Raw genomic sequence first — 14138 nt, 5'->3', positions numbered from 1 at the left:
GCCATCTCGGATGCCCGCCAAGCTCCTCCTCCGTTTGCAAATTTTTAATTGTAAGAATTGGACGGCATGCTCTGCTTACACACGGGCGCGTCAGAAGAAATGCAGCTTTATTCTGTTTCCGTCAGGCAGCACAGGAGGAGTTTGGCTGAATGTTCCCAGCAGAGGGAAAACAGAGCAGGGAGAAGGGCAGGGGCATAGGGTGGATGTCCTGCAATAAATAATATTAAAATGGTAAGTAAATGTAGCCTTGTAAATGTTTATATATTTACAAGGCTATGCAAAAACTGGGACAGGCTAAATATAGAAGTAAGACTAAAGGATTTAGTCCTACTTTTATTTCTGAGGTGTCTAGGTATCTAACATCCAAAAAAAGGCTTGACATCAAAGGGGAGAAAATCCCAACCGTAAATATGTTAACAATATTGCAAATTCTGTTCACGAATGCTAGAACATTTTCAATTCTCTTGCTGACCTGAACAGTCTGCTGTTAAGCCCATACATGCCTACATGCTAGAAGAGGCTGGTAGCCAAAACACAGCCATTTCTTCAAAAATCATGAGTCTCCCGCCTGAATCAGGTCTATTAGCATGTGTGCAAGCCTTCCTAGTCAGAACGAAAAGACAAAAAGTCCATGCTTCAGTAAAATATAGAGGAATGTGTCACTTATCAATGTTACGTTTTTAAATAACTTAGATGGTAAGCCAATGGGGTTTACTCGCCTCTTGGCAAGGCAACAGGTGTTATCCTCCATTTGGTTAATGCCAACATCGTAGTCCTCTGTTTCTGACTATGCCCGTGAAACGTCAGCCCTTTGGTTGTCCTACCTTTATGGCTATGACAACAACAGCAAACTCTGTTCTGGTGTCCCTTATCTATGTCTATGACCGGTTCTGTCAATTGACGCTCGGTGCAGTCCGCTTTCTATGGCACTGCTCTTCCGTGGCGCGCTCCGGTGACCCGGTGGTTTGAGTTAGGGGTAAGACCTAGAAGATGGCGGAGAAGGAATCGTTACGCCGACAGATCGAGCTGCTGCAGGGTGAGTAGGGGGGCGGAGCCAGGGAGAGGGTGGAGCTAGACCTGGGGGCAGAGGCAGCACAATCACAAGCTCCGTAGTTGGTGGCAGCTTCAGCTTGCTTGTCCGTTACAATTGACACTTCCAACGCTTGCCACATGCTTGTGCTGCCACATTATCTGCCTGCTCCATCCCACTCTTTTTGCCTGTTCGGTACATATTTTATCAAATGTTACGTTGGTCCATTCCTCCTCGTGCCTCCTGTGTTTGATACTCGTTTGTAACTTGCACACGTCACTTTTCTTTTATAACACACTGTTTGCTACCTCTTATATTTTGTTTGCTTTAGATACTTGCACAAGTGCCATCACTGCCTACGTAACGTTTGTTCTTGTGCCTGAGTGTCTGCCATTTATTGCAGTATTATACCTCTACGTGTACTTCGTACGCTTTTGTAACCTGCACACGTCACTTTTTCCTCCTGTAATGCACCGTTTCCTACCTCTTGTATTTTGTTTGCTCACAATTGTCATTTGTGCCTCATGTAACTTAACGTTTGCTTTTGTAATTTGTTCATTTGTAATGTTCTCCCCATGTATCAGTTCTGTTCCTATTGTAAAGTGCTCTGACACCTTGGGTAAAGTACGCGCTATATAAAAACGCATAAAATAAAAAAAAATAAAAAATCTCGCAGTAGTTGTTACATCCTTCGTTTTCGCCCCGTGCCATATCCCCAGTGCTTCAGCCAGCCAGTAACTTGCCTATTACTTATTCTCCCTACAGCTTGCGCCACTGCCTCTTCAACCCCCTTCCCTACAGTTCCTCAGTCTCTTCCTGCTTCATCGATCTCTCCCCAAACTACAATCAGAGCTACTTTAACTATTCTAACGACTGCCAGCTCCTTATCATCTCCAAACACGTCATGTCTGATTAATCCACATTACTGCTTTCCTCCACCTGCACGGTCTAACCTTAACCTTTTAGACCTTTTACCTGATCGTCACAACCCTCCATTTCTCTATACAACCCCCCAACACTTCAAAACCTTTGCGCTCTCCACATCACCTATTTTATTATTTTAACACAACACTAATGCTGTTGTGAGCCAATTTGATTGTGCTTTATTCTAGTAGGGAGGATTACATAATACTTCGCAATGGTTCATGTTAGCAGACCAGAAGAGTCATTGGTCATGTAGTCCAACAGCTTAGTATAACAGGTGCATTTTTAATACTTAATTGATTCACAGCTGCGTAGAGACCGTCTTTAAGTATAATAGAAAAGGGTAGACCGAAGGGATCTCCAAACGGGGTATGACCAAAAAAGCATAACTAGGAATCCTTTCCAAGAAGTGTGGCCTATGCAATTAAGGGTGTGGCTTAAAGCATAAACTAAGAACCTGTGCTTCATGCAGCGTGCCACCTGACCGGTAGTTTGGTGCCTCTCTAGGTATTTTCTGTTATGGCATTCACATATGTCGCTCAGCAACAAACGTACCTATAACACACCAGACTTACTAGCTTTGCGAGTGCTTGTTAGTTGTATCCGATGATTGAATAACAAGAATGATTTTGTTGTGAATAATTAAAATTGTAAATGTTTCAGTTCTGAAAATATGTGATGGTGAATTAAGCATTTCTGAGTTCTGTGGAAGAGTTAGTGGCTTTTAGAGTGTCGCACACATTTCTGTTCTCCACTGCACACTACTTTCTTCAGCAGTGTCTCGCTTTGTTAGACACTTAAGTACTTTTAATCCCAACATCATTCTGAATTGCTTCATTTCTGTATCTAACACTTCCCCATAATAACCAGTTGCAGACATGTGGCTATCCTTCTTTGGGCTCTGCAGAGGTCAAGGATGAATTTTCACGTACTCTGCACACCTACATGGCCCACTGATAGTGTGAGAATCTCATACTGCCTTCTGCCTCAACTTCAGTGCTCTCAATTGTGTGCCATCATAAACACCCACCTACAACCTGAACTCACTCAGACACCTGGAGGTGTCTGAGTTCAAAGCATGCACCATACAAGAGTCATACATTGCATGAGAAAAAAACTGCAGAAACACATCTTGGGGAAAAGAGCAAATGCAAGAAGAAGTAAAGCTTGTGACATGTAAATAGGGATTACGTTTCTGACACGGATTACCTGAAAGGTTATTAGTCATTGATGAGAAATCAATCAGTCTTTTTACTAGTAAAGTTAAAGAAATAAATTTGGAGTCTTACAAGGACCCATTTCAAAGTTGCTTTTAATAGGCCCTGGCCCAATTAAAGCCATGGGTAGAGGAAGTGAGTTCCAAAGAGAGAAGCCTTGTACACTTAGAGTTCTACCTATAGAGTAAACAAAATCTGTTTTGGCTCGTCTACGGTATCATTCTAATTCGCTAGAATGAACAGCATTGGACAGAACAGTGCTAATTGTGGTAAGCAATTGTGGAACAGGTTTTAATGTGAGCCATTGTTTGAGCCAATTGAAGTGACTTCAGTGTTGGAAGGTTTGATCTGTGTGCTCCTATCAAGGATTAAGCATGCACCATGATTTTGCATTCTTGGTAGGTTATCCTCCATAGAGTTATAGCAAAAGTCACTCCAGGCAATGGCCAGTGCTTTAAACTATATTAATCCTTAAAGGCAAGAACAACCAAGGACCAGTAGGTAGGATAATATGTTTTTACTGTCATTCATTTATTACATAAATGGTCTAACATAGTTCCACTGAGGATGGTTCCGAGGCAGGTTGTCAGGATATCTACACAAAATTAATTCATGAGAAATTAATCTTAATGAAATTGAAATAGTGGTAATCTTGAAAACAGGACATGAGCCTGACCCACTGTGACCAATGCTGGATACCACTTATATATGGGCAAGGGAGTTGGTACGAGGTGCAGGTAGTTGGTGCTGGTAGATTACTTGATCAATAACACATATCCACCATGAGGAGTCCTCTATGGGTATGTTTAGTACAGAGCGGGTTGCTTGTCCCTCCAACCCCAAGTTTGCTGCTGAAGCTCGGAGTCTATTGTTATACAAAGCCAGTATTCCTCAGAATCTGGGAATGAATAACTTTATAAATTCAAAGTGATTCTGTCAGATAATCTTTTCAAAGAAAGTTTTACAAGTATGAGAAGGGGGCCAAGAAAGGTCCTCTTCAAGTGAAATCAATGCAATGAAGCTACAGGCAAAGCTAGTCCCTTAAAATGTACATTGAATTACATACACTTTCAAAGATACAGAGAAGTTCCACAATAAAAAGATCAGTGTAACGGCGCAGTGCTCATGAGGAGTTCAAAGAAAATGACAAAAAGATAAGCCAAAAGACATTCAGCCTCGTGGTAACTCAAAAGTATAACAAAGTTTATCGCAATCCATTTTACATAGTTTTGCCGTAGTACAAAAACAAATGTGGAAAAGTGGGGTAAATGCAAGAAAGATAGGCTCCCACCACCCAATCGTCCTCACTATCAGGATGAAATTACTCATCGATAGTCCTGCTCCAGCTCAGTCAGAAACTCTGGAAGCTCTCCCTTCTGACTGAGCAGGCCCACAACATTTGCTTGGCCTTGTTCTTGGCTCCACAACTATGTGACAGTTTAATTTGCCTCTTTGTCTCCGCCTCCGACCTGTGGGGGTGTCTCCATTGTGTCTTAGTTCTGATGAAGATCCTATTCCTGATTAATAGCCATTCCAAGGGTCGAAACATCGATGCATTGTTTTATTTTTGCCTACACGTGTTGTTTTGTATTACGGCAAAACTATGTCAAATGGATTGAGTTTTGCTTTGCATACTTTTTATGTTCCCACTAGGCTGGATATCTTTATGCTTACATTTTTATAACTTTCTCTGCATTCTTCACAAGCCCTGCACTGTTGCACTGATCTTTTTTTATTGTGGAGCACCTCTGTATTTTTGAAAATGTATGTAATACAATATCTATTTTAGAAGCCGTGCTTTATGTGCAGCTCCATTGCATTAATTGTACTTGAAGAGTACATTTTTTGGCCCTCTTCTGATATTTGTAAAACTCATTTTGAAAAGGTTATCTAATAGAATTACTTTGTGTTTATAACTTTATTGAAGCTCTGAGTCTGTCAAGCCACAGTTTACATGACTTGCGATCTTCATACTAGAATATGTACAGACATTCTTGAAAGTGAAAAAGCATGGCAAGACTTTGCAAAAGACATGGACACTCTGTGGAGCAATACATTACTGGGTAAGTGTATGTCTACTACCCCCCTCCACTAATGATGCGGCTCGTTTGTGTGCTGCTTCTTCTGTGGTTTAATATGATTCAGTAACAGTGGGAGACTTAGGGAGATTTTGCATAGCGTTGGTTGTGATGATATTAGGGTGGAATCAGGCTGGTGCTTTGCTCCCTGATGGTGAATTAAATGGGCGAGGCCATAATAGATTTTGAGATGGTAGACGCACTAATGTCAATAATATCCATACTTGAAAGCGTTACTCTACATGCTTGGATGGTGATAAGTAGGATGTCATGAGCCAAGCTGACAAATGATGACAGACTTGCTTCAAGACTTTCAACATACTCTTTGCGTTCCACAAATCAGTTAAACTTTATGGAACCCCTCCCACCATCCCAAGGCATCTGGACAACTATGTCCGTTAATTCCAAATCAGTTCTTGGTTATTGTGGTGGTCATAGAAACAGCAGCCTCCAAAAACTCTGTACCTTGAATGGGAAACTTTCCAACAGTTCCCCGAAATGAACGGTCCAACCACAGGAAAAGCATAGTATTTACTCATTAGGAGCAAGGTTCCCCTATTTACACTCTTCCCTTGTGTGGATTACCATTTCCTCAAATGACTCCACTCCCTTTGGGTCTTCCCTCTGACCTACAAGGCTTCCCAGCTCAGGGTAAAAGAAGAAATATTACTATTCAGGGGATACAGTGTGGCTTGTGTCCCAGTGCAGGGTGGTGGAGGCTGACATGTAATTTGTGTCCCCAGCTGGAAATGGTTATGATTGTGACGTTGTAAACTTAAAATACGCCACTCCACACTCGGGCCTCCATGTGTAACAGCAGGCGTGGAAGACTTAATAGCAGACATCCAAGCAGTAGATATTCTCCTCAGAAATAGCCACCAATAGCTCTATCAGAGAGTTCTCCTCCTTGGTGACTGAGATTGAGTCAATCCCTGCGGAGAAAGAAGCCTTCCTCCAGTGTAACTCGTGCTTCTGTCAAGGTGTTGCTCTGTGGTTGTGTAGACCTGCACTCATGATAAACCAAGTTTATTACTGTGTGTTGAATACTATAAAGAAATTGGTGAGCTGCCTCGCTGGGGAGTACTGTCAAGGTGTTCCTATCCCTTCCATGGACTTTAATTTTGTAATCCTCACCACTTGATCTCGGGATCCTGTTTGCCTAATGCCTGACCTCTTGTCATACACATTACAGTGCCTACAGGCCTACAGCTGGCTCAAACTAACCTTGAAACGATGGTAGGAAATGCTGAACAGCCTGCCAGAAGACTACACCACACTCCAGGGACAATTAGAGCCAGGTTCCAAACGTCCTTAGCGTTCTAGTATAGGGGAGGGGAAAACCATATTTTCCACCTCCCTGGCTTGTCCTTCCACTTACCAGGGGCTGTAAATCTCATCAATCCCTGGCCTGGCTGCAGACCCCAGGGAGGTTTTATGAACTTAAACTCGTATGCAAAAGCCACCTCCCTTCTTGCCTGCACATATGTAGATGGATTGTCTGGGCTCGTGAGGTGCTGCAGGGTCCAACAGGATACGTGAAGTTATCCTCTGGTCTTCCCTGTTTGCTGAAGCCTATGAGTTGCTTCATTTGGACCCCATGACTTGCCGTGGAGCTGGGGTGGGTGAAGGCAGGCTTAGTTCTTCTCATCTGGTGACCTTGCCCAGTGGGACGTCATTATGTGTGGGTATTTAAATAGCACGAACCTGGCCAAGGCAGCGCCGCGCTGTAAAAGGCCATGGTCAGATATTACAATGGGTGAATGTTTACATTCCCCCCAGGATCGGCCATTGCTCGAAGAGGGGAGAGTTAAAGTCCTTCCACCTTTGTAAGGCGACCCCCAGCCTCTGTTTGGCTTCCCTTTGAAGTTTTGGTAGGAAGGTATCAGGCACTGGTGTCAGCTAGAGACAGAGCTGATCCCCTCAGAGGAGCTCCTACCAAAGAAAACCTGAAGTCGCCATTTTGTTTTGTCCTTGAAGGTTTGGGTGGTGCCTGGCTTCTAAAACTTTCCACCCCCATTTAAAAACCTGCACAAGAGAGAGACAGTTGGGAAGACCCTGTACCTGGCAGGCGATGATAGCGGAAGAATGCCCAGCTGGAAGGAGAAGCCACCTATTGCCCTGCAAAATGTTCTAAGGACTTTGACTCCAGCTGAGATTAGGATGGGTTCCTCCAGATCCAGTGGCTCTGGGCCCCTTGTGCCCTCCGAGGACCAGTTGAGGGGAGGAAAGGACTTGGACTAGACTGCCCCTCATCCCGGGTGCCCTTCAAGATGCTCTGAGGCCTGGGTAGTGTGGCAAGGTTGGTGTTCTGCTAGCTGGTTGTGGAGAGGCTGCACAAGATGCATCCATCAGCAGAAGACGTGCACCGGGAGCCAGGCAGAGAACAAGGCTGGCACAGGGGGCCAGAAAATCCAGCTCTTCACAAAAGGTGCTCCTTTAGCGGCCATGGGCTTGGAAACCAGGAGCAAAACAAGCCAAACATGAAGAAAATCTTCCCAGTGGGGCCAGACTTTTTGTGGCCTATAGCAAGTGAAGAAAGACTCTGAAACGTACTGTTTTGAATTTAAATGCTTTATTGACTATATGGTGATTGAATAATGAACGTTTGCCATTATAATTAATGCCTCAACTAATGTTCCTTGATTTTAATGGTGTTGTAAGGCTCAAACATGACAAATGACTGGTTCTGTTAATGTGGTGACACCCTTATAATGCCAGTAGTCGTCGCTTATATATACTGACACCCCTTATAAGGTGTGACATTGAGAAAAGGATAATGTGGTTATATTTATTAATATGATGACCCCAGACAAAGTTAGTAGTCCTGCCTTCTTTAAAATGACATCCCCGTACATTGTGATGCTGCATCATGTATAGGTGAGGGTTATTGTGATTATGGCGCTCAGAATCCACTAGTAATGTAATGTGACATGAGGGTGTCACCAAAGGTTCTGCCATCTCTCTAAACGTGTGTGTGTGTATATATATGTAATTTAATCCTGTAAATACATACTTGTTGAATTAATGCAGAGCAACCCGTTTCATGGCTCTGAAGATGAGAAAATAACAGAGAGCACATGTGAGAAAGTGCCTTTTTTAGCCCCTCACTTGTTGTGTGGTTTTGTTGCGGTTTCAGATGTAGTACACAGGGTCCCTGCCAACCAGGTCCCCTGTGCCAGTGCTCCTTCCCTAAAAACAAATCCCTAATTGGCATTTCTGCCCACTACAAGTCCCTAGTAAGTACCTAGAGCCTGGGAGCTGAAGAGGGTCCCCTGGGACCCTCCCCCACTGGGACCATTCCACTGCCTTTGCAGCTTGCATGCCCCTGTGAGGGAGAAAACAACAAAGTCGACATGCCGACCTGTGTGGGTAAACAGAACAAAATGGCTGGATAGGGAAAGTTTGTGTCATGAGTTTCAGTCACGCAGTCAATATGTACTACGTAGCCAAGGTCTTCTGTACCAAAACAAATTTATTTAATTTTTTATCTGGTTTTTCAGATTTTTCAAAGCACATGGGCAAACCAAAGACTGTCACGATAGTGAATACATGAATACAATATTACCATTTATACACACATACCAATATACATTATTTACAAAGTGAAATAAACACAATTGAATAAAGGCAGTTATAAGTGACACACCAAAAAAGCAATAACGTGATTTAGTATTCAGGCATTAGTTGCATTTATATACAGTGAGAAAATTCATACAGAAAGCAAGGGTACAACCAGTCCATAGGGATGTAAAACCAAGGGACAGGCGGGGACAGATGGAGTAGTACGCCTGCCTGCCTGACAACACTGTGGTTCAATATTTGTATTGGGTTGCACCACTAGGGTCCCAGGTGGTATATAATTTCTCTTCCTAGGTGCACCCTTTTGAATAACCACAGGGTGGAAATGTCGACGCGTTTCGAACCGGATTAGTGACGGTTCTCTTCAGGACGGGGACTGGGAACAGTGAGTCTGTAACAATATACAGAATGGGTGTCAGGGTTAGATACCATAGTATTGTAAAAAACCTTTTAGCAGTGACTCCACACCATGAGATAGACTTTTACCTGCACGTGGCAAAGAATGTGCCGTGGTGTCGGTAAATTGCCGGGGAAGAGGTTGTTTCTGTGAAAACATACAAAATTGGAGCTTAGCACTCTGGTCCATAGTGGAACGTGCGAGATCTATGCTGATACATATCACCTAGTGCCATCAAGGATAGGAGCTCATACCTGTGGTTAGACGGTTCTGGTTCTTTAGGGTTTATTGTCCGCCGCGCGGTACAAACACGAGAGTGGTGCCGCTTACATGTTGACTATGTTTCGTTGTGCAAGCTGGAAATGACACACAAAAATCGGTGCGCGAAATTAAACAACTACTCCTGTATCAGACAACATATGTAAATTGCGGAGCCGAGTAGCGATTCCTACCTGAATAGGTAGCTTGTGCAACGTGTAGCATCTGATGTCAGAAATCAATTCAGGACTGGTGTCTGAATGAGCCGGGACCTGCGTTACAACAAAGCGAGTGTATTTAAACAAAGCGTTCCCGTGGGGCGGGGGGTCATAGCGATGTGGCGCTTAACGCGGTTTGCAGAAAGCCTGCAGTACACTTACTTTGGCGGGAGGATTCAATCACTCGGAATCTCTCGAACTGGAACACGCACAGTCTCTCAGTGTGTCTCAGCGTTTTTTTTGATTATTTAAAAACTCCCGGGCCGGTCGGTTTGTGGGAGTAACTAGGGGGCGGAGTGAGAAAAGGATCATGGTCCATGTAGTTCGGGCCATTTTTTGTAATAAAGAATGACACATTTTAGAGTGAGGGTCGCAATGAGATTTTACACCACCGATGACTGCTGCCTCGTGCAGCTGGGGTTTCAGCGTGTGATCATACCGGGGCATAGGTATTTACAATCATATATATAGCCAGTTCCTATTCGGGCGCCATTATGTGGTAAATAAATAAATAATACCTCTATTTTTGACTGGATATAACAATAACAGATAGCTCAATAAATAAGAGTCAAGATTCGAGGTAGTAGGAGTTTGCAGGTTTAATACAGCATAAGGACAGGAACAGGACAACCTGCACGGGCAAGATCTGGGATGGCTAGCAACTTTTAATAACAGTGCACAAGCATATATACTAAAACAATTGCATTACAGTACATGCAGTAGGTGTAGCAGTGGGTGGGGTTCGTAGCAGTTCGCGAAAGATAAGGGTGAAAGTAGGTGTAACAGGAGGCGTGTACATAGACATGTGATGTAAACGTAACAGAATATGTCATAAATGGGGCGGAAACATGGAGGGGGCTACCTGAGGGTGCCATGCCAACTAGCATTGCGTTAAGGCATAGGTAAGTCACCCCTCTAGCAGACCTCACAGACCTAAGGCAGGGTGCACTATACCACAGGTGATGGCATAGCTGCATGAGCAGATATACCACTACAATATTGTGGTCCATTTCCTTATAGTGAAGCCATACAGAGTACATGGGCTGGAAACTCGACAACTAGAGTTTCACAGCACCACGATGGCTTCACTGAACACAGTAGTGTTTGGTAGCAAACTACCCTCAATAAATATACACTGATGCCAGTGTGGGATTTATTGTACCATATACCCAGAGGTCACCTCAGAGGCGCCCTCTGAAAACCTGCCAACCCTAGTGTGGACTCTGACCGGCTATAGGCAGCCTGCCACCACCAGACCTGTTTCTGGATCCCTGAGTAGAAGGCCCCTGCTCTCTGGGACCAGAAACAATGCACATCCTGGGCAGATGTGTCATGCCTCCTCCTCCAGGATGGGTTAGTGCTTTAAGGTGGAGCTTCAAAGGACGTCCATCTATGTAAGGCGACCCCCAGCCTCTGCTGCTAGCAGCAGATGGCAGCCCCTGATTTACACCCCCATTTCGGGCGGGAAAACAGACTGGAAAAATTCTAAAGAATAGGAGGTGTGCCCACATTTGCCAACCTCACCCCTAAGGAGTGGGAGGCGTGGTGAAGCACAACATTCAGTCCCCGCCATCTTGAAGATGGGGAGACCCCTCCAACCAGGGTAGGTTTATGCCCCCCTCGCACAGAAGGGTGGCATAATAGAGGGTGTAGTCACTCCAGGTGAGGTGCCCATTTGCCCTACCTGCTACTTTTGATCTTTTTTTTTTTGTAAAACAATTTTTATTGCAGATAATAATGCAAACATTACAGGTATTTCTCATGTAAGAGCATGCGGGATCTCAAAATAATCAAGTCTCTGCAATATAATTTTCCACATCATCGCGATTCGTGGTCTGGGGCTGGGTGGTAGTTGTCACACCAATTGCTTCCCCTTCATCACTACTCAATGGCGTATCTGACGATCAACCGCTGTCTGCTTTTAACTTTACTTTCCCCCCTCCACCAACCCCCCCTTCCAGCATCCGGTCCGTTCAAACTGTTAGGTCGGTGGCAATGGAATGTTGCAACCCCCCTCCCCACCTTCCGTACCCTCCCCCCACCCACGGTGGTCAATGGTGTCTCGTGTCTGGGTTGTCGCATGTTGAAGTGTGTTGGCGACCTGCGGAGTCTGGAGATGTCTAAGGAGTGTGTGTGTCCATGGCGGGAGCTATGGCGGGTATCACCTCCCCGGGTTCCCCAGGGTCCTCAGCTTCATCTTCTCCCTCGTTCTCTACTGTGTTATCCCTAAGTGCCTGGACTAGAGTTTCCCAAGCTAGTGCCGCTTCCTGGGCCTTCTCGTCAGGCCCCCGTCGAGCCAGTTGATATCTGATCGTGCTCTCCGCCGCCGCCCATTTCTGGAACTCAGTCAGCCATTTCCTATGTGTCGGCGCTGCCTTCGCTTTCCATCCCCTAGTGAGTTCCCTCTTCGCAAGGAGTAGGCCCATGTCTATAAATTTGCTTGTCAGTTTATTCTTACGTGTGTGCGGAAACCAGTGTAGGAGTGTAGTTGCACTATCGTAGTGTAGCTCCCTCTCTGTGACCGCGTTCATGGTATCGCCCACATCCCTCCAGAAGTCCTGTAAGTGTGGGCAGTCCCTCAGCATGTGCAGTAAGTCTGCGTCCAACCGTGCGCATCTAGGACACGCTGCATCCTCTGCTCCAAAGTATTGCGCTATTTTGTGCGGAGTGAGATAAGCCCTATGAAGGATGTAGAGCTGTATCAACTGGAACCGAGCGTTCCTGGTACTCTTCTTGGGCCTCTGAACCAACTGGGCCCACGTCGTATCCGGGATCTCCCTCTGCAGGTCAGTCTCCCATTGGGTTTTTAAGCGCGTAAGGGGTCGTAAGGTGCTCTCGAGTATTCTGGAGTGTAGGCACGTGACCTGCTACTTTTGATCTTAATCTGCATCAAAAAGGTAGCTCTATATATAAAACAAACTGGGGTTATTACAGACCAGTGGCGATTGGCACAGATCTGGAGTGGGAGGGTAGAGGGGAGTGGGGGGTAAAGAAAAGAAAACGTACCTCCTCGCCGCTCTCTCCTCTGTCGTCTTTCCTGGAACATGAACAGAGGGACCAGGAAGCACCCAGGCTACCCTGAGCCAACTACAGCTGTAATAAGCTGTAATGAATCCTGGGTGGAGAACATGCAAAGTGCGCATAAATGTTTGGCTGGCCCTAGACGGCCAGCTAAACATTCTTTACCCCCCACACCCCTCTACCCTCCCACTCCAGATATGTGCCAATCACCACTGGTCTGTAATAACCCCAGTTTGTTTTATATATATAGAGCTACCTTTTTGATGCAGATTAAGATAGAGAAGTGACTGGTAGAATAGGTCACTGGTTTACGACATGGTAAGATAGAGCAGTTGTGATTGCTTGATGGTGGGTGAGAGTTTGGTGCCACTGGGGAGGGAAAGAATGCTAGAGAGGTATTGTGGGGCTACCAGATAGGACATTGAGACTGCAAAGTGGCAGAGGGGCATTGGGGATGGGAATCACTCTCATCCAGGTATGTGGATTGGGCAATAAGGTGGAGAATGGGCTGGCAGCATGTTGAGAGGGGCATTGCTTCTGACTGAAGTTGGAAGGTTGATGCAAGGAAGCTATGAAAGACATGCACAGGTTTGACAGAGGAGCAGTTGGGGTAAAAAGTTCATGGGTTGGCTCTATTTTTCAGCAATATGGAGCTCTGTATATTTGTTCCCTGCTTTCTGTAGGGGAGTCATGGTCGGCTATTGGAAATAGAGAGAAGAGTGGGACTGAGAACGTTTTCTGCCCTCACTGATCTAGGGAAGCCACTATAGGTGCTGGATTGCTTGTGGGCTGTTAAGAGGCATGAGTCAGGCTATGATCTGTTCCTGAAGTTGGGTGAGCAGCGATCATCTTCTATATTCTGCTGTTCCTGTGCACAGTATTCTGTTTGACCTCCAATCAAGTAAAGAGTCAGTGCAGCCAGTCTATTCAGCATTAATAGCAATGAGTTGAAATGTGAGTTCTGTAGTTTGGGGGCATTTGGTAGTTAGTAGAATGTATAAAAAGTTGGGTTTATGTGTGGTGGAAATGCTATGTGGGTGTCTTCCTTGTAAGTTTCAGTGGAATGAAGATTCTGGCCCCTGGCCCTTCCTGGTCCCAACAGGCGATACAGTAGTCTGTGTCTACCCTTAACAGGCCTTGACTTTGTCTGACCCTTAACAACAGGCCCAAACAGGTAATATCATTGTCTATGTCCACCGTCAACAGGCCCAAACAGGTAATGCCCTTGTCTATATCTGCCCTTAGCTGGGAACGACCTGGTAGTCAATTGAATTAGGGACAAGGAAATAAGTCATCTCACTTCCTGTACAGATGGATGACGGGAAATTGAGTCCTTTTGCTTTGTTTATTTTAAAGATAGTTTTGGCGGTAATGCCACTACCTGTGTCAATGGAGGATTACCTGAAGCCTTGGAAT

At 45.0% G+C, this 14138-nt stretch overlaps 1 protein-coding gene across 1 annotated transcript in view; it reads left to right on the top strand.

The window, feature by feature from the left end:
• Nucleotides 1–905: 905 nt before the first annotated feature.
• Nucleotides 906–14138, top strand: part of ZC3H3 (zinc finger CCCH-type containing 3) — a 1704695-nt gene continuing 1691462 nt past the window's right edge. Inside the window, exon 1 of the mRNA XM_078686633.1 lies at nt 906–1036. Coding sequence (XP_078542759.1) covers nt 991–1036 — 46 coding nt within the window. The 5' untranslated portion in view covers nt 906–990. The remainder of the gene's footprint in view (nt 1037–14138) is intronic.

Source organism: Lissotriton helveticus, chromosome 4_1 (assembly GCF_964261635.1).
Source record: "Lissotriton helveticus chromosome 4_1, aLisHel1.1, whole genome shotgun sequence".
Taxonomy (NCBI): Eukaryota; Metazoa; Chordata; class Amphibia; order Caudata; family Salamandridae; genus Lissotriton; species Lissotriton helveticus.
The sequence above is the reverse complement of the archived record's forward strand: the minus strand, read 5'-3'. Positions and strand labels throughout refer to the sequence as shown.